Source organism: Bufo bufo, chromosome 1 (genome assembly GCF_905171765.1).
Source record: "Bufo bufo chromosome 1, aBufBuf1.1, whole genome shotgun sequence".
NCBI classification, from domain to species: Eukaryota; Metazoa; Chordata; class Amphibia; order Anura; family Bufonidae; genus Bufo; species Bufo bufo.
This window is the reverse complement of record NC_053389.1, coordinates 594,480,258-594,499,525: the sequence shown is the minus strand read 5'-3', so window position 1 is coordinate 594,499,525 and position 19,268 is coordinate 594,480,258. Positions and strand designations below refer to the sequence as shown.

The following is a 19,268-nucleotide window of genomic DNA, read 5'->3' as shown; positions in this document are numbered from 1 at the left end:
ATCCCTATGGCTACGCGCTGGTAATCCAGTGCATGGCCAGCAGATACAGCATTGTGGCATGTATGTGAGAATACATGGATACACTATCTGCAAGGAGACAGGGACTGGGAGGGGAACTGGAGGGAGATATAGTGACAGAGAGGAGGAGGGGATGACTGGGAGGTGGGATGGGGGAGGGAGAAACTCAGAGATGGGGCTGGTTTGGTAATGGAAAGCATTACTGTGAAGAGATGAGGTGGGATGCGGTGGAGAGCGGGCTCAGCACACTGAGGGGATCAGCATGGATGTGGATGGGTAAGTGATGCCTACCTCACATCTGGCTGGCATGTATCAGCCTCTAGAAGTGCACTTCTCTTGCTTTACCTCACTGTGCACTACATATGACTTACCTGACATTGCCAGGATGCAGATCTATACCTATGTCTTCTACAGGCTGTCTCCATTTTCCATAGCTGATGTGAATTCTGCACTGCAGCCGTCTACATAGATGAAGTGCACACCATTGTATTCCAAGTGCACAGTGTGCAGATGTGTGTGGTCGCTACTAGTGAGCGGGCTGTCTCACATGCACGCTGCGCTCCTCATTCTGCTTCACACAACTGGCCATAGACATAATGATTTCTCATCCCCTACAACCCATAATGAGAATTCTCCCCGATAACCGTCAGTTCTGCAGCACCGAGTAATCTCATCTGGTGAAAGACATTTGATCGATTGTTAGAATCGCTGATAGATCTGCGGAAGATAATTTGATAACTCCTTAGTAAATCACTAGGAGATGCACTGAACATACTACTGGTGTCTCTCTATCCGTGATCATGCGTGTATAATGTCGCTTGTGTTATTGTGCATATATATTGGATTAGGTATGAAACTATAGTGCCCTGACCCCACAAGAAATATCTTTTCTTTTTTTTTTTCCCCAGAAATGACTATTTCAGTGTCCAGTGTTACTGGCATGTGTATTGTATGTTTGACACTTTGTCACATGAAGCTCATGGATTGATTTGTGAATGTTATATCTTGACACTTGACATGATACATCCTGATATGATTCATGAACATTTGACACACATGCAATATATTTTCATGTCATTTTCTGTTATTATGATCAAGTAAAATGCTGCAGTTTACTAGGACGAAGCTTTCTCAACTCCATATAGATTTCAAGCCCATAGGAATGCAGCTTAAGCAGGGTACTGGCTCTCCTTAAAGAGAGAGTTAGGGTCTATCCACATGTCCGCAAATTGCGGATCCGCAATACACTCGGCCGGCACCCCCATAGAACTGCCTATTCTTGTCCGCAATTGCAGACAAGAATAGGACATGTTCTATTTTTTTTTCGGGAGCCGCGGACCAGAAGATCGGGGCCGCGCTCCGGAAATGCTGTGTGCTGTCCGCATCTCTTCCAGCCTCATAGAGAATAAATGGGTCCAGATTTGTTCCGCAATGTTGCCGAACAGATCTGGACCCATTCCATAGACGTGCGAATGGACCCTTACTGGAAGTCCTCTATGGTATGGAGACTTGGTGGCAATACTCCATGGGAAAACAATATGCAAAGGGTTATCTCCTGAGAAAAGAGAACCATCTCACTAGCACCTGTGCAATGTCTTGGATGCAGCTTAGGTAGGGTACTGGCTCTCCTTAAAGTGACTAGCCCTTAGTAGAGACTTACTGGAAGTACTCCATGGGAAAACAATATGCAAAGAGGTATTTCCTGAAAAAAGAGAACATCTCACCAGTGCCTTGGATGCAGCTTAGGACACTGCCTATCCTTAAAGAGACTATCCCTGAGTAAAGACTTACTGGAAGTACTTCATGGTCTGGAGACTTGGTGGAAAAGCTCCATAGGAAAACAATATGCAAAGAGGTACCTCCTGAGAAAAGAGAACTATCTTGTTAGCGCCAGTGCCTGAGTGTGATGTCTTGGATGCAGCTTAGGTACGGTACTGGCTCTCCTTAAAGAGACTAGCACTTAGTAGAGACTTACTGGAAGTACTCCATGGGAAAACAATATGCAAAGGGGTATCTCCTGAGAAAAGAGAACTATCTTGCTAGCGCCAGTGCCTGAGTGTGATGTCTTGGATGCAGCTTAGGTACGGTACTGGCTCTCCTTAAAGAGACTAGCACTTAGTAGAGACTTACTGGAAGTACTCCATGGGAAAACAATATGCAAAGGGGTATCTCCTGAGAAAAGAGAACTATCTTGCTAGCGCCACCTTGTGGAAGTGGCTCCCTATGAGTCACAATCATAGTTAATAATAATAATATTTCTATAGCGCCACCATATTCTGCAGCGCATTACAAATTCAGAGGGTTCATAATCAAAACAAAAGATATCACAATATTACTGGCTAATGTACAACTGAAACACTAGGAGTGAGGGCCCTGTTTGCAAGAGCTTACAATCTATGAGGAGATGGGGGTGACACATAAGGTTGATTGTGATATCTAGTAGTCAAGACATTATTGTACTGAAAGCTGACTTTTTAACAAGCCCTAGGACACAAGGGGAAAATAGCCAGGCCAGATATCCATCCGTAGACAGCTATTTCAGGGTGTTTGCTCCTCTTCAGTACAGAGTAGAATTCTGGCTGCCTGATACGATGCCTTGGAAACAGCTTAAGTAGGGTACTGGCACTCCTTAAAGAAGTCATTCCCATATGGAGACTTACTTGAAGTAATTGATGGTTTGGAGTTTTATTGACAATGCTTCATGGGAAAACAATATACAAATAGATATCTCCTGAAAAAAGGATCCATCTCGCTGGCGCCACCAGGTGTCGGTTTTGTTTTTTTCAGGAGATACCTCTTGGCATATAGCCCATAGGAATGAAATAGTTAACTTGGCCATTAAGATGACCAGGAATTAGGTAGTCACCCTGGAAGCAAATATTGTGATAGCACTATTGATGAGTGAAGCGAGCTTCAGATCCTAGATCCGAAGTCGCTTCGCTCAAAACTGTGGATTAATGCTGTACAGAAATCCGTCTCCATACAACATTAAAATGTACAGCCTCCAATGAGGTGAAGTTAGTTATTCGTGAACTCTCGCGAGACTTTGTTGGATAACTTCGATATTTGAGTGGAAAACCACCTTAAAACCTGGATCCGAATTCGGCTTTGGTTCCGACTGGTACCTCGAGTCACCGTACAACATTAATCTGAAGTTTCGAGTGAAGCGACTTCGGATCTATGATCCAAAACTCGTTTTGCTCATCACTAGATAGCACCCATATAAAAGCTGTGAATTTGATAGATTGCACTTAGATGTACTGTATGTTTTAGTTACCATTAGTAGACCATGGTATCACTACAGAGGTGGACAGATTACATTTTACCCACATTGGGCTTGGCTTAGCCACATGTGGCCAGACACCCAGTCTGATTTCATCCTTTATGTACAGTCAGTTACTGATATAGTTCAGTCCACCTGCTTTTTTTGTGGATCCTGCCTCACCCTGCCTTGTTTCAAGTCCATTCCTGTCTGAATCTTGTGTCTTGACCTAAACCTTGTATCCTATCTGAACCCTATGTCCAATGCCTGGACCTGTATCTGAACCTGTATCTGGACAGATGACTGTAGACTTTAGGAGCCAGTAAGACCAATCCAATGGTGGGTTTGATTGTGATAGGGCAAAATAGGAACAAGGTACAAATTTCTTGGTGCATTGGTTCCTTGGACTTCATTCTCAAACAGGTACCTTTGTTCCCTCATTCCACATTGCCAATGTATCACCTGTGAAGGTCATGCAAGTGTACAACTTCAGCTATGATGAGAAATGTTCTTTCTAACCTATGCAAGCTATGAAAAGTCAATGAAATTTCTCATAATACATTGTTCTCACAATTGGCCACTGCTGCAATTAAATCTTTGACTTTTTGTGATTGGAGCTCAGAGACGAATGAAAAGAAGTCTTTCTAGCAGAGCATTGTTGGCAATCCCAACTCATGGACAGTTTCTGATTTCTATATATGATAAGTCAGCAGATTTAGAAGCTAGGAAAACTCCATCGTGGAGTCCAGAGTGGCAGCTACAGTATATCATGTTCTCTCAGTAGAGATTGACCATGTTAATTGCAGGAGGATTGTTGCCTGAGTCCATTATGTGTTCACTACTACTCTTATGAGAATAATCAATGCATTGCATGTTAAAGGCTACATGTTATTTTAGTATATATCACAGGAGGCAGTCGTATTAAACCATATCCATTTAAATCTATCACTAGTACAGGACCCTTAATATTAGAGCGACTCCAATGGAGCTTAGAGGGTTCACATTTCATTTTTCCCTACACAAAGCAAAGCAAGATGGATTTATTCTGAAACTGTTTTCCAAAGACCCTCAGACTATGGAGTCATAGAGTAGTATGTGAGTCTGGCACTATTCCTTTTCATAAAGACTTGGAGAAAAACGGATATTTTGGAGGCCCATGACAACCAATCAGGGTAGTACTTCCATTTTCTAAAAGGCCTCTGAAAAGAGAGAAGAGGAATTAGATTGGTTGCAGTGGACATTTTTACAACTACTGATACCATTGTTCTGTTGTAGGTTAACACATGAGCTCAGTTGTGATCATACACTTAGGATGAAGACCTTTTGTCATGCACAGCACTGCCATCGTTGTTTTCACTGCTGTGTGCTCCAGCGCTCTCCTCCTGCCTCTGCTCAGTGCCTGCACCACATTGTTATGCAACATGTGCACACCAATGACACCATTCCATCTTAGCAGCATGTTTGAGCAAGTAGGTCCGTTAAAACCATTGCCTGAGCACCAGCAAAACAGTGGTTAACTTTTCGTGGTTTTGAGCTCTGTTGCTGTTCATCTGTTTCTGATGAGCCACTTAAGGTATGCTATATATACCCAGCTTGTTCTTTCACTCATAGCCTGAGGTTTAGTCCCAATTCAGATATCTGTTTTGTTTTTTTCCATGTGTGCAATTCACTGCACTCAGACAGCACACAGAACCATAGAGCTGCATGGTGCAATTCACACCTCTAAGTCAGGGAGGGGGAACCTTTTTGCTGCTGAGGGACATTTGGATATTTGTAGCATTGTTCACAGGCCATACAAAATTCTCAACTTAAAAATTAGACTGCTATATTTGGTCAAACATATAATTAGATCAGACCCTTACCAACCTCCATCAGCATTCATTCAGACCCCCCCCCCCCCCCCCCCACAGCCTTCATCAGCCTCATATCAAACCCTTCAGATCAGACACCCCAGCCTCTATTAGCCTCAGATCAGATTCCCCCCCCAGCCCCATCAGACTCAGATTAGACCCCCATATCAGATCTAATCAGCCTCAGATCGGACCCTCAGATCACATATAATCAGTCTCAGATCGGACTCCCCAGACCCCATCAGCCTTAGGGCTCTTTCACACCTGCGTTCTTGTCTTCCGGCATAGAGTTCCGTCGTCGGGGCTCTATGCCGGAAGAATCCTGATCAGGATTATCCTAATGCATTCTGAATGGAGAGTAATCCGTTCAGGATGCATCAGGATGTCTTCAGTTCCGGTACGGAACGTTTGTTGGCCGGAGAAAATACCGCAGCATGCTGCGCTTTTTGCTCCGGCCAAAAATCCGGAACACTTGCCGCAAGGCCGGATCCGGAATTAATGCCCATTGGAAGGCATTGATCCGGATCCGGCCTTAAGCTAAACGTCGTTTCCGCGCATTGCCGGAGCCGACATTTAGCTTTTTCAGAGTGGTTACCATGGCTGCCGGGACGCTAAAGTCCTGACAGCCATGGTAAGTGTAGTGGGGAGCGGGGGAGCAGTGTACTTACCGTCCGTGCGGCTCCCCGGGCGCTTCAGAGTGACGTCAGGGCGCCCCAAGCGCATGGATCACGTGATCCATGTGATCACGTCATCCATGCGCATGGGGCGCTCTGACGTCATTCTGGAGCGCCCGGGGAGCCGCACGGACTGTAAGTATACCGCTCCCCCGCTCCCCGCTCCTACTATGGCAGCCAGGACTTTAATAGCGTCCTGGGTGCCATAGTAACACTGAAAGCATTTGGAAGACGGTTCCGTCTTCAAATGCTTTCAGTACACTTGCGTTTTTCCGGATCCGGCAGGCACCTCCGGCAACGGAAGTGCATGCCGGATCCCAACAACGCAAGTGTGAAAGAGGCCTAAGATTAGACCCCCAGATCAGATCTAATCAGCCTCAGATCTGACCCCCATCAGACCTCATATCAGATATTACAATAAAATAAACTTACCTGGCTGGCTCTGGACATCGCTGCAGATCCAGGACTCCCACATTGCTTCTTCTGGTTACTACTATGTACTGTGACCTGACCGTGCATTACGTCCTGTCATTGTACTCATCAGGACGCAGAGCGGAGCCCAGAAGAAACGGTGCCTGAAAAATAGGTTATGCTCTGGCAGGGAGCTGGGGGCCAAACGAAATGATCCCACGGGCTGTCAGTTCCCCACCCCTGGTCTAAGTAAAGAAATTCATTGCATGCACTACAATTTTACCAAATTTCACCCACATTGGGCTTGGCTTAGCCACATGTGACCAGCCACTCAGTCTGGTCTCATCAGTTCATAGAGCAGTTCCTGATATAGTTCCGTCCACCTGCTTTTCTTGTGGATCCTGCCTCACGTCCATTCCTGTCTGAATCCTGTGCCTTAGGCCTCCTGCACACGGACGTTTTTTTTTCCCGTTTACTGGCCGTTTTTTGCGTTCCGTATACGGTCCGTATACGGAACCATTCATTTCAATGGTTCCGCAAAAAAAACGGAATGTACTCCGTATGCATTTCGTTTCCGTATTTCCGTTTTTCCGTTCCGTTTTAACATAGAACATGTCCTATTATTGCCCGCAAATCACAGTCCGTGGCTCCATTCAAGTCAATGGGTCCGCAAAAAAACGGAACACATACGGAAATGCATCCGTATGTCTTCCGTTTCCGTTCCGTTTTTTGCTGAACCATCTATTGAAAATGTTATGCCCAGCCCAATTTTATCTATGTAATTACTGTATACTGTATATGCCATACGGAAAAACGGAACGGAAAAACGGAACAGAAACGGAAACACAACGGAAACAAAAAACGGAACAACGGATCCGTGAAAAACGGATCGCAAAACACTGAAAAAGCCATACGGTCGTGTGCAATAGGCCTTAACCTGAACCTTGTATCCTATCTGAACCCAATAATCAGTGCCTGGACCTGTATCCAGTGTATGTACCTGTATCTGAGCCTGTGTATGAATTTTCAACCTAACTGTACCAGAACTACGAACTCAGAAATTGTGTTCCTGTGTTGTATTTCAGCTCTGCTGAACTAGGAGCACAGGGGGTCATTTATTAAGACCGGAGTTTAAGACGCTAATCGCTATAGCTGGCTGTGGACCTGCCGGCCTCTATATAACCTCGGCGCATCCACCGCTAGTCTAAATGTAAGACAGCTTCCTTGCTGGCTTAAATTTAGACCATTTTTAATGCCTAAAACAGGCGTAGAAAATGGTAAATGAGACGTGCTACCGGCCCGTCCCCTTTACCGCTCATGTCACACCCCCTTTTTTTAGACCTGGCGTGAGCGGGGAGAAGTCACAGATTGCGGTGCAAATAACCTATGCACCGTAATCTGCGCCAGATATACTCCTGAAAACAAACTGGAGTATATCTGATAGTAAATGATGCCCACAGTTTTGCTGTTACTGCTCTGCTGAACTGCAAACTATGAACTGAGGAAAGGGTTGCAAAAATATACAGGTCTAGAAATGGTTTCTAATGAGACTCTTTCCGTGTGGGGAGGGTGGATCTGATGTAGCCGCACCGCACTGCCAAGCCGCTGCTGAGATGCGGCCATAAACCCTTAGTTAATGACGTTTGCAAATTGTGTGAACGGGTTGCTGATTGTTAATGAAAAATGCAAACTGCGTGACCTTATATTATCAACAACCCATAAACGCTTGTACAATTTGCAGAAAGTGTAGACTTGGGGCTTTTAGCTGCATCGTGGCTGCATGGCTTGAGAAAGGACATCATCCTCATTTGCATGTTTTAAAATGATCATAAGGTGTATGCAATTCTTGCCTCTGGAACGTTATCAAACCACAATAGAATATATTAAACAGTATCAAAACAGTAATCCATTAGACCTGACAAATTACTTTAAGGCCGAGTTCACACGAACGTGTGTGACCCGTGCCCGTGCTGTGGGCCGCAATGCACGATCGCCGACTGTAGGTCAACCGCATCGGATCGCGGACCCATTCACTGTAATGGGTCCGCGATCCGCCCGTTCCGCAAAAAGATAGGACATGTTCTATCTTTTTGTGGAACGGAAGTACGGGACGCAACCCCACGGAAGCACTCCGTAGTGCTTCCGAGGGGTCTCGTTCCGTGCGGCCGTTCCGCAATTCCGGATTTGCGGACCCATTGAAGAGAATGGGTCCGCATCGGTGATGCAGAATGCGGTGATGCAGAATGCACACGGAACGCAATACGGCCACAGATCACACACAGTTCGTGTGAACTCGGCCTAAGAGCAGGGACTCTGAGGAAGTCACGAGAGATCCCAACCGTCTCTAGCCTCAGCTAAGGTCAGCGTTCTTACATTTACAGCATTATGTATTTTCTATTGTAAGGTCAAGAAGTCACTTATATACTACTTTAGAAGCCAATTTGAGTTGTCTAGTGTCTCAGCAGTAAAGGTGACCTCAGACGGTGCGGCCTAGCTACAAGATGTTCATGCGGAAAACAGTAGCAAGTACAGGTGCAGCCCAACAAGTACAGGCATATACTGGTAATCCGTATGCGGATCCCAGAGCCACGCTTCACTGTGTACGGGTACCCTTAGGCTAAATGCACACGATCAGGATTGCACGGATTTTGACCTGCGGTGTGGATTTTAAAATCCGCAGCATGTCAATTTATTTTATTTTTTCTGACCGGGTTTTCATCATTCACTTAGTAAAATCCGCACGCAAATCCGCAAGCAAATCTGCACCAATCGATGCGGATTGATCGCACAGATTTGCCTGCGAACACCTGCGGATTTCAGTGCGGATGCTGCGCACATGAATCCTGAACGTGTGCATGTACCCTTAAAGTGGTGGATTAGGATTGGAATAATGGATTAGATGTGGATTTTGGTCTTGGAATGCTGCAACTAAATTATGGTTTAATCCATTTAAAATATTATGATGAAGTTAAAGGGGTTGTCCCATGAAAAATATTCTACAGTTTTCAAACCAGCACCTGGATCTGAATACGTAATTGCATGTTATAAAAAAATTAGCATAGTTATTCAATAAAATGCCTCTGTTTTCTTATTTCTTTGACCTGCGCACTGAGAACGCCGCACATGCTCAGTTTCATCCTTCCACTGCCTCCTGAGCTGTGATAGGGAGAGCTGAGACACGCCTCCTGAGCTGTGATTGGGAGAGCTGAGACACGCCCCCTTAGCTGCAGCAGAAAAGACCCTCCCCTTGATCTGTCGACTTGATATAAATCTAGCAGAGCAATGAATGGGGAGATCTATGGATCCATGTGAGGTACAGGGCTGGTTCTAGCTGTGTTAGAAAGAGGTTGTCGTGTACTATATATCTGATTTTCGTTTTTTACATTGGTCATGGGATAATCCCTTTAAAAGTCACATGGTGAAGAGGCTGTCATGGTGACACTATATGGGACAGGTATGGGTGCTGCATCACTCACCTAGATTTTGCCTGGAGCCAGCCACCAAACTCCTATGACCATGCTACAGGCTGCAGCTTGGCTGCTAGGTCTCTTTTTGAGTGTGTATTGGTGTCTATTCATTGAACCTTGCCCTGCAGTTCTGCATGGTTTTATTCCCTTTTTTTACTCTGTGTTTAGCTGTTTGACCAATGAGCTCATCAGTCCTTCTTTATATGCTGGGCTGTTTGTTCCATGCCTGAGCTGAGCATTATATTCCTTTTGGTTTCACTTGCTTGCTAGCACAGCTGTAATTCATTTATCTGTCTGTGTACCAACTTCTGCCTGTATCCTGATCCTCTGCTGCCTGACATGACTTGTGCCTGTTCACCGTACTGACTCAGAGCCACCTTACCTGACCTCAGGACATAGTTGCGCATACTCTGCCTGCCCTGACCTCTGCATGTTTCCTGACTACATATATTGACTGATCCTTCAGTGCTTAGCACTAGTGTCTCTGACCCCAGTAGGTCAACAGACAACCAGATCGGGACTATTCCAAAAGTTTGCGGCCTGGTGGCTCCCCTGCAGTGATGACCAGATCCCTGTACATGGGTTAAACAGTGAAAACCAGATGACTGCTAGGATAACACCCTCAGGGCTAGTCCAAAGTCAAAATGATTGGTTGGCACAGTGAGTACATCCATAACAGAGGCATGGGGGAAAGTCAAAATGGTGCATAGATAAAACAGTTGCATTTACACACAGCGACTTTCTAGATCATACAGTCAGCATTTTTAGCTCTCCTGAACATTTATGATTGCAATAGTCATCTGCGAGCCTTCACACATTAAGATGATTGGAATCCACTATTAAAGGGGTTCTCCTAGAACTATGAAAATTAAAATACTTAAATATTACTAATACTTATAATATATTCCTAAATACCTTTTATTAGGCTACTTTCACACTCGAGCTTGGTGCGGATCCGTTATGGATCTGCACAGACGGATCCGTTCAGATAATACAAATGTCTTCATCCGTTCAGAACAGATCCGTTTGTATTATCTTTAACATAGCCAAGACGGATCTGTCTTAAACAACATTGAAAGTCAATGGAGGACGGATCCGTTTTCTATTGTGCCAGATTGTGTCATACAAAACGGATCCGTCCCCATTGACTTACATTGTGTGTCAGACCGGATCCGTTTGGCTCAGTTTCGTCAGACGGACACCAAAACTCTGCAAGCAGCGTTTTGGTGTCCGCCTCCAAAGCGGAATGGAGATGGAACGGAGGCAAACTGATGCATTCTGAGTGCAACCTTTTCAATTCAGAATGCATTAGCGCAAAACTGATCCCTTTTGGACTGCATGTGAGAGCCCTGAACGGATCTCACAAACGGAAAGCCAAAATGCCAGTGTGAAAGTAGTCTTAGTTATAATGGCTCATTTTCTCTAAGGAGCAATCATTAGGAGAAACAAAATGGCCGTCGTACTATTAGTACACACAAAACATGTCCCAATTACATTGCAGGACATTTTACTTCAGAGCACTGAGATAAAGAGCTGCCTCATCCTCCTCTCTGCTCTGCTTGTCAGGGATTATGATCCTAAATACAGCTGATAAGAGGCACATGAGGAGACATGAAGAACAGAGAGGAGGTGGGGATGTGGCTGAAAAGCAGCAGCACTTGTATGAAGTCTCTATTACCACAGCCCCACATTACTACACTCTGTCCTGTCCCTCTTCTCTGTACTTCATGTCTCCTCATGAGCTCCATTCCTACAGAGATTCAGCTAAAGTTCTTATCGGCTGTATTCAGGATCATAATCCCTGACAAGAAGAACAGACAGGAGGATGAGGCAGCTCTGTACCTCAGTGTTGTGAAGTAACATGTCCTCCTGTGTGACTAGGACAGGTTTTGTGTGTGCTAATAGGACGGCGGTCATTTTATTTTTCCTAATGATTGCTCCCTAGACAAAATGAGCCATTATAACTAATGAAAGGTATTTGGGAATATATTTATAATAAAGTAATATTTAAGTATTCTTTAATTTTCTTAATTCCTCGAGAACCCCTTTAAGATTACATAAAAACTGTGGAATTGTAGTCATTATCAAATTATGTAAAGCTACCACGTAGAAGGCATTGTATTACACTCCTTAGTAATTTAAGCAGTGCTTCATGTCATGCTCAAATAGTGTGATGGGCTATCACACTGGGCTTTTAACTCAAAAAGTTGGGTGCCAGTAGTAAGTTCCTTGGTGCATTGTAACCCTGGCTTCTGGGATTTCTTCAGAATACTATCAATGCTCATATTTGTAGCAAATTAACAGTCAACATATTGAGGAGAACCTAAAAACATAAGGAATAAAACACATTGCAAAAAAGCATAATACATAAGCTTCAAAAACAAGTGAAATAATACAAAGACATAGTAATACTGACAGTAAGATTGGATGAAAAGGGCAGAACTAAATGGCTACCATCGCCCAAGTAGCTGGAACTGAAAGGTTGTTGTGTGTTCTTTACTAATCATGTGCAGTGCAGCTCCAGGTCTCCATACAAGCGCAGTGGTAAGAGAACATTCCACCTCCACCTCCTTCGCCTGTGTTATACATTAAATATTTTTTGTCCTTGTGCTTTTCATAAACTGAATTCAAATGAGTATGAATCATAGCACTGATGGAAAACTGCAGCCCACACAGCAATTTGTTTTGTGTTACATTGTATGTAACAGGTAGGCAGCATGACACCATACATGAGGCATGCGTTCTCCCACCGTGCGTGTCACATAAAACATTTACGCATACAAGTGGGCCTCTTCCATTATTTATCATTTAAATATGTTCCACACAATTGACTTCATGTTCTCGACTGGAATTGTTCTGCTAAGATCTTTAATCAGAAGATGTTCCTGGGTGTTCTTCATCTGCTGCTACAACACATGGGCATTATCATGAGAATGCTACATGGCTTATATTTTTAATTGTAGATTTTTTAGACCTGTCATCAAATGACAAATAACCCCTGAAAAGGATTTATACTGAAAAGATATTAGCCGAACTACAATGACTAAACATTGAAAGTTCAGCAATTTCTTAGAACACGAGGTGTAGATGACAAGAACCAGAATGGATGAAAGGTTGCAGCATAGAATGACATGACTGTATTGTAAGGGATGAAAGGATCTGATAAATAAACTGTACAAAAATGAATATGCAGCCGACGTGTGGCAGAATACACTAGATTCCTTTATTGTGCATCTGTATATCATATTTGGGGAATCTGTTCCCTTTGATACTATACACAAGGAAAACACAAGCCAAATAAGTAAAGACCTGACTTTCTATCCCATCATAAAAAAAACTAAAATAACAGTTTTATCACTGACAGAAAACAGTCTGTCCCTTTAAAAGCAAGAAGCTGCTTGTAAAAGCTAAAAGGAGGCCTTAAAAGTATTAGTGACAATAAGGTTCCCCTAGATCAAAAGCAGTTTAATAGGGGAAAAGCCTGTAAATACATAGTTGGACTTTGCCAGTAGTGACATGAGAGGCTGCGTTATGCCGACAAGTTCACATTTAGGTTACAAATATGATACTATTTTATATATATATATATCTTCAGAAGGAATGCAGATTTCGCTCAGACACATCCTCTTGCCCGCAGAGATCCGGTGACCTGGTCATTGAGTCTCCAGTGAGATAAGACTGGAATTCTCTTCTGATCCCCAGAGTCCATGTAGATAACACCTGCAGTCCACTGATATGATAATGCACAGATACGTCTTACCACTCTTCAGTTCAAATCCAATGTTACAGCTTTAGGCCGCGAAGCATCTTGAAGTTGAATATTCATATAAATAGTTTTATGATTGTATAATAATATTTTGTTGTGACTTTAGATATGGCGATAAACCTTTCCTAATGAAGACACCTATGTAGTCTCAAGTGCTTGCCACTAAAATTTACTCACTCATTTAACATTTTTACTACTACTCCCGTTTTTTATCTTTCAAGAACTTTCTGGCTGTGTTCACATCACGTTTTTGACCTATGTTTAAAGGGGTTCTACAGGTTGTTTTAAAGGGATTCTGTCACCTCCCCTAACCGAAAATCGGATTTTAAAGCAGTCATGTAGCACAGCTTACCTTGAATCGGCTGTGATCTTCTATCTTGTAATCCGTCCAGTAGTTTATGATAAAAACGACTTTTATGATTATGCTAATTAGCCCTGAAGGTGCCCAGAGGGGCGTTTTGTTCCCCTTAGTGTGCCCAGTAACGTCCCTCTTACGGTGCCCAAAACGCCTTCCTTCCGACTGCCTAACCGCCCACAGCCTCTCGTCCCTCTCCTCCCCCTCCCTCACGGCCGAACGAACTCTCGCGCAGGCGCAGTACCCACTGAGGGCTGCGCCAGTGCAATCTGCAGGAGACTGAGGGCAGGAGCTTCATCCTTGTCACTGGGCATGCGCCGAGTGTTTGCTCACTGTAAATGTTTAAATACAATAAAGCTTTTGTTGATATAATAATACCTATTTTCCCCCCAAAAATAATGATATCCTATAAGGAGGGAGGGTGGGGAAGGAAATCGCTGGCAGGCAGGCAGGCTGGAGAAAACGCAGGGTGCATCAGCCGATCGGCAATCCTCTGCGCTTCCTCCCAGGCTGACTGAGGGAAGAGCGAGCATCTCCGGACGTCACTGGGCTCGGCGCATGCCCAGTGACAAGGATGAAGCTCCTGCCCTCAGTCTCCTGCAGATCGCACTGGCGCAGCCCTCAGTGGGTACTGCGCCTGCGCGAGAGTTCGTTCGGCCGTGAGGGAGGGGGAGGAGAGGGATGAGAGGGGCGTTACTGGGCACACTAAGGGGAACAAAACGCCCCTCTGGGCACCTTCAGGGCTAATTAGCATAATCATAAAAGTTGTTTTTATCATAAACTACTGGACGGATTACAAGATAGAAGATCACAGCCGATTCAAGGTAAGCTGTGCTACATGACTGCTATAAAATCGGATTTTCGGTTAGGGGAGGTGACAGAATCCCTTTAACTGATGATCTATCCTCTGGATAGATCATCAGCACCTGATCGGCGGGGGTCCAACACCTGGGACCCCTGCCGATCAGCTGTTTGAGAAGGCAGCGCCGCGGCCTTCTCACTGTTTACCACAGGCCCAGTGACGTCACGACTAGTATCAAGTGGCCTGGGTGCGGCTAAGCTCTGTTCACTTGAATGGAGCTTAGCCCCGCCCAGGCCAGTTGATACTAGTAGTGACGTCATTGGGCCTGTTGTAAACAGTGAGAAGGCCGCGGCGCTGCTGGAGCGCAGCTCCCTTCTCAAACAGCTGTTCGGCGGGGGTCCCGGGTGTCGGACCCCCACGGATCAGATGCTGATGGTCTATCCGGAGGATAGATCATTCGTTAAAACAAACTCTAGAACCCCTTTAAACATATAGACATGACTTGTATAATAAACAGACTCTGATGGATGCCGTACAGTGGAATCCATCACCATAGGGTTCCTATGGACAAAAAATAAATTTGGGCTAACATATACCTTTTTTTGCTGGAAAATGTTAATAAATGTGGGACAAAAACGGGATGTAAACACAGTCAGACATACTTTTTTTCAATTCCACACCATTCTCAAGGCCTGTTTCCAGAGGCTGTAAACCTGTGCAGACCTAATATTTCTCCCAGCTAAGAAGTGTATACCATTATATACTGTATAATCAGCTTGGATTTGAAACAGATACAGTACATTTTACCTACACTATAGGAGGCTATTCCTCCTGATCGCTCCCCCCCCCCCCCCCCATACATATGCAGGCTCGGCACAGCTGCATGCATATACTATATATCAATCTGCTTAGCTTCTCCTGTTCTATGACATGCTGCCTGCAGATTGCACTGCAGTTTGTGGTGACAGGTCCTCCTTAATGGAAACTGTGACCTTTTTCCAGTATGTAGATTTAATTGAGGCTAATAACACAATGCGAAAAGACCTGAAAGGAGTTCTCTGGGAATAAGGACTTTTTACATACAGGTAATGCCCACAACCTGCCTCCATAAATAGAAGATTCTCACTTACCTGCTCTCTGCCACTCCAGTCCTCTGTGCAGGCTTCTGCATATCCATGTTCTAGTCCTCGTACTGTTTGCATCCAGTGGTGCATGGTGTCCTGCTCCACTGCAGCCCATAACTGGCTTCAGTGGTGACATGGCCGCAAGCAGCACATCACTGCTGAAGCCAGTTATGGGCTGCAGCAGAGCATCTGACCATGACCATGCACTGCTGGATGTAAACAGTCTGGGCACCGGGAAATGGACATGCAGGGGCCAGCACAGAGGACTGGAGTGGTGGGAGTAGGTATAATTCTTCTATTTATGGAGGAAGACTGCAGGCATTTATGTAAAAAACCTTTATTCCCGGAGAACCCCTTTAATGTGTATGAGTATCTTTACTCAACTCCTAATTTAGACAATATCCAAAAGTACCTGTAAAGTAGTACAGGGGTGTAGCTATAGGGGGTGCAGAGGTACTGTAGCAGTTGCTACAGGGCCCAGGAGCCTGATGGGGCCCAAAGACCCTTGTGCTACATAAGAAGACACCGGTATTATAGAAAGTGCATCCTGGTCAAGTTACACCTCTGGCTGGAGGCAATTTTTGCCTCAGGCAACATGAAGGCTATGTGCTTCCCTGCGCCTGGCCACAAAGTACTGAGGGAAGGGGGGCCCAAGCTGAACTCTCGCAGCAGGGCCCATGAGCCTTTAGCTACACCACTGGTGAAGCCTATGCCTTCTCAAAATTATCGATAGACATTTGCCCATTCGTTCAAATCATTTTAGGAATTCCTTCTCAGGTGGTATAAAACACATTGACATCCAACAATATAAAGCATGTTATCCTGGACATTTCACTGTAATGTTCTTTATTTTTTTGCCGTCTAGTTTCTGCTGTCAAAGAAAAGTAAAGCCACGGTGACCTTGTGTTTGGCTGGTAGATGTTGATAGAAGAAGAGACATCATGGGTTTGTCACACTGGACATCGGTGAACATTTTCCTTTTGGCATGCATAGGCCTAAGCCTTCAGGAGGTAACACCCACTGAACACTTCTCACCGTCAGAAGAAGAACTGATTGTATCACGTACTTTCTCCCCAATTGGTCTTGCTCCAGTGACAGAATATCCTCCTTCAGAGGCACCTACATGGCTTGATGATAATGAAGCTTCATTTTCTGATGAAAGTCACACAGATATGTATCTGGAGCATGGTCCAACCTATAATACACCAGTTCTAGAATCAGACCAACTTCAGATTGATATGTTATTACTTGACAAAAGCCAGGAAACAGATGAATATGTGCAGACTGACACTCCAATTTATGAGCTAACAGACAGACACCGGACAGTGGTGGCTATTGTAGAACCTCCAATGGTGCCTCTTGTGACAGACTCTTATGGATCTGCATCTCCTTGGCCTGAAATCTCGTCACAGTTACCCTTTACACCTGACTTTACTACTGTTGTAAATTTTTCAATGGAACCAATTCCAGAGGCTGTAACCTCCTTGGAAACATTGTTATACCCTTTACTTGAAGAGGATGATGTACAGCCTGTAAATTCAACAGTTCTGAGTAGCACAGGACCTCAGACGGATGCATCTCCAGACCCTTCACTGCCATATATCTGGGACATAAGCAAGCAAGCAGTTACTGATTCTCGGCTTCATGAAGATGAACCCACTGAAATGGCATCTTTTGAAGTGCCCACTAAAGAAAATAACTTGGATGAAGTAAATGCTACTGAAGATGCACCATTTGTTATATCTGATGTAATTCCTGATAAGATCTTAGAAGTCTCAGAAGAGAAAGATGTCCACCAAACATATGAGGACGTTTCTAACGTAGCATCAACAATGACAGTAAACATCACTGGTAAGAAACATATTGCCATATTTAAGAGACAGGAAAGCATTACTTGTGTGGTTTAAGTGTTGAAAAGAGAAAGAGGTTTGGTTAGAAGAACCTATTTATTGCCTTGGTTCTATTATGGGATAAACATATCTTCAATTGTTTTTTTGTTTTTTTTTAGCTCTATTTGTCTTCTACAGCTTGAGTGAATTCTTATCCATTGCAAGCTGCTCAGTCCCATTCAGTGTGAAATCCGTCAAATGAGATCTGTGATGAGTGAGGCTGGAGCCCCTCTCTCTGTTCCCCTAAATGCAGATCTAATATGATATCCTTACAACCAAATAAGATAAATTTTCAGAAGGGATGTCAGCTTTATGAACTTTCAGGAGAGCAGAGAGATGGGCTGCAGACTGAGCCATCAGAGATATCGTCTAAAGGATTTCACACCGAACGTTACTGAGCAGCCTGCAATGTATGAGAATACATGCAGGCTGCAGAAGACAACTGGAACCATTTTTATAAATTAAGAAAATATGTTTTTATCCCATAAGGCCCTCTCCTTTTCACTGAAGAAACTGATGAATTGCATATACTTAACTCTACCAAAATGTAATTTTTTCCTCATACCCTATCATTTTATCCTTGGGTGATGCAGTGGTTTTATTTTTGATCAGATGTTCATAAGTTTTACGTCCCTATTTTAACAGTTCCACCATTATGTTTTGACAATACTAAATCCCAGCATATCAGCCTGTCCCAGTTACTAACATCACTGGTTTGTAATATAATCCATGAACAATACATTTATCTCTCCACCCAAAGCTTTCTTTTGACTGTTTCTTTTCAAGAATCCTTTGACAAAGGATTATTAGAGGATCAGAGTAGAGGAAGTGAGTAATATTTGGCTATTTTAATATGCTCACCCATACTACACCCATATCATGAATACCATTCTAGAACCATGGCTTCAGAACCTACACCATTTCTGTTCTTTCTTACAACGTCCATACGTAGGCTTTTATTTTACAGTTTTCATTGACAATCATTTGACTTTTTCTTTTGCATAGTATGGACCTTGGTTACAAAAAGAGAGTTTTCAAAATGTATCTGTAGACTTGAAAAATACTGCTGAGAGGGTACACAACCTCAAATGGTGCTTTCTGCCAGTAACACTACAGTATATAAATGAAACGCTAGTATCTCCACATAGCTTTGCCTTTGTAAATATCCATTTCTTTGCCACCTAGAGATGTACCTAGCAGTTTGGTAGATTCGCAAATTGTTTTTACCTGGTGCCCCCAGTGTAGTGTTCTGTAGATATCTGCTGGGGTGGCTGGATGAAAGACCTTCATCAAAGTGGCTTTGGTAGTGGATAGGCAAGTAGGAATTTGCAGCAAACGTCCAATGACATGTACCAGTAGGAGAAGTCCATTTGCTTGTAACTCTTGGCCATTCCATCTCTTTGCCTTCTTATTTTACCCTTATAATATAGCTTTGCAGTGCATCAATATCTTCTTCTTCTTTTTTTTGCCCACCTGTACGTAGGATTATGTAGAATGATGTAGAACCATCCTTCACATTGTGATAAAGATAGTCCTACCCAATTCTGTAAGTGTACGGCCACACGTTCAAGTTTTGAAAGCCAAAAGCTTAAAAATGTTCTACTTGCTTCTCTTTATGATCACCTCCTGTTTTGGGCTTCCAAAACTGCA

At 43.9% G+C, this 19,268-nt stretch overlaps 1 protein-coding gene across 1 annotated transcript in view; it reads left to right on the top strand.

Annotated features, from left to right (window-relative positions):
* Nucleotides 1-200: 200 nt before the first annotated feature.
* The window catches only part of PRRT4 (proline rich transmembrane protein 4), a 50,825-nt gene continuing 31,757 nt past the window's right edge, over nucleotides 201-19,268 (top strand). The window contains exons 1-2 of the mRNA XM_040413506.1: nucleotides 201-294; nucleotides 16,595-17,580. Coding sequence (XP_040269440.1) covers nucleotides 16,671-17,580 — 910 coding nt within the window. The 5' untranslated portion in view covers nucleotides 201-294; nucleotides 16,595-16,670. The remainder of the gene's footprint in view (nucleotides 295-16,594; nucleotides 17,581-19,268) is intronic.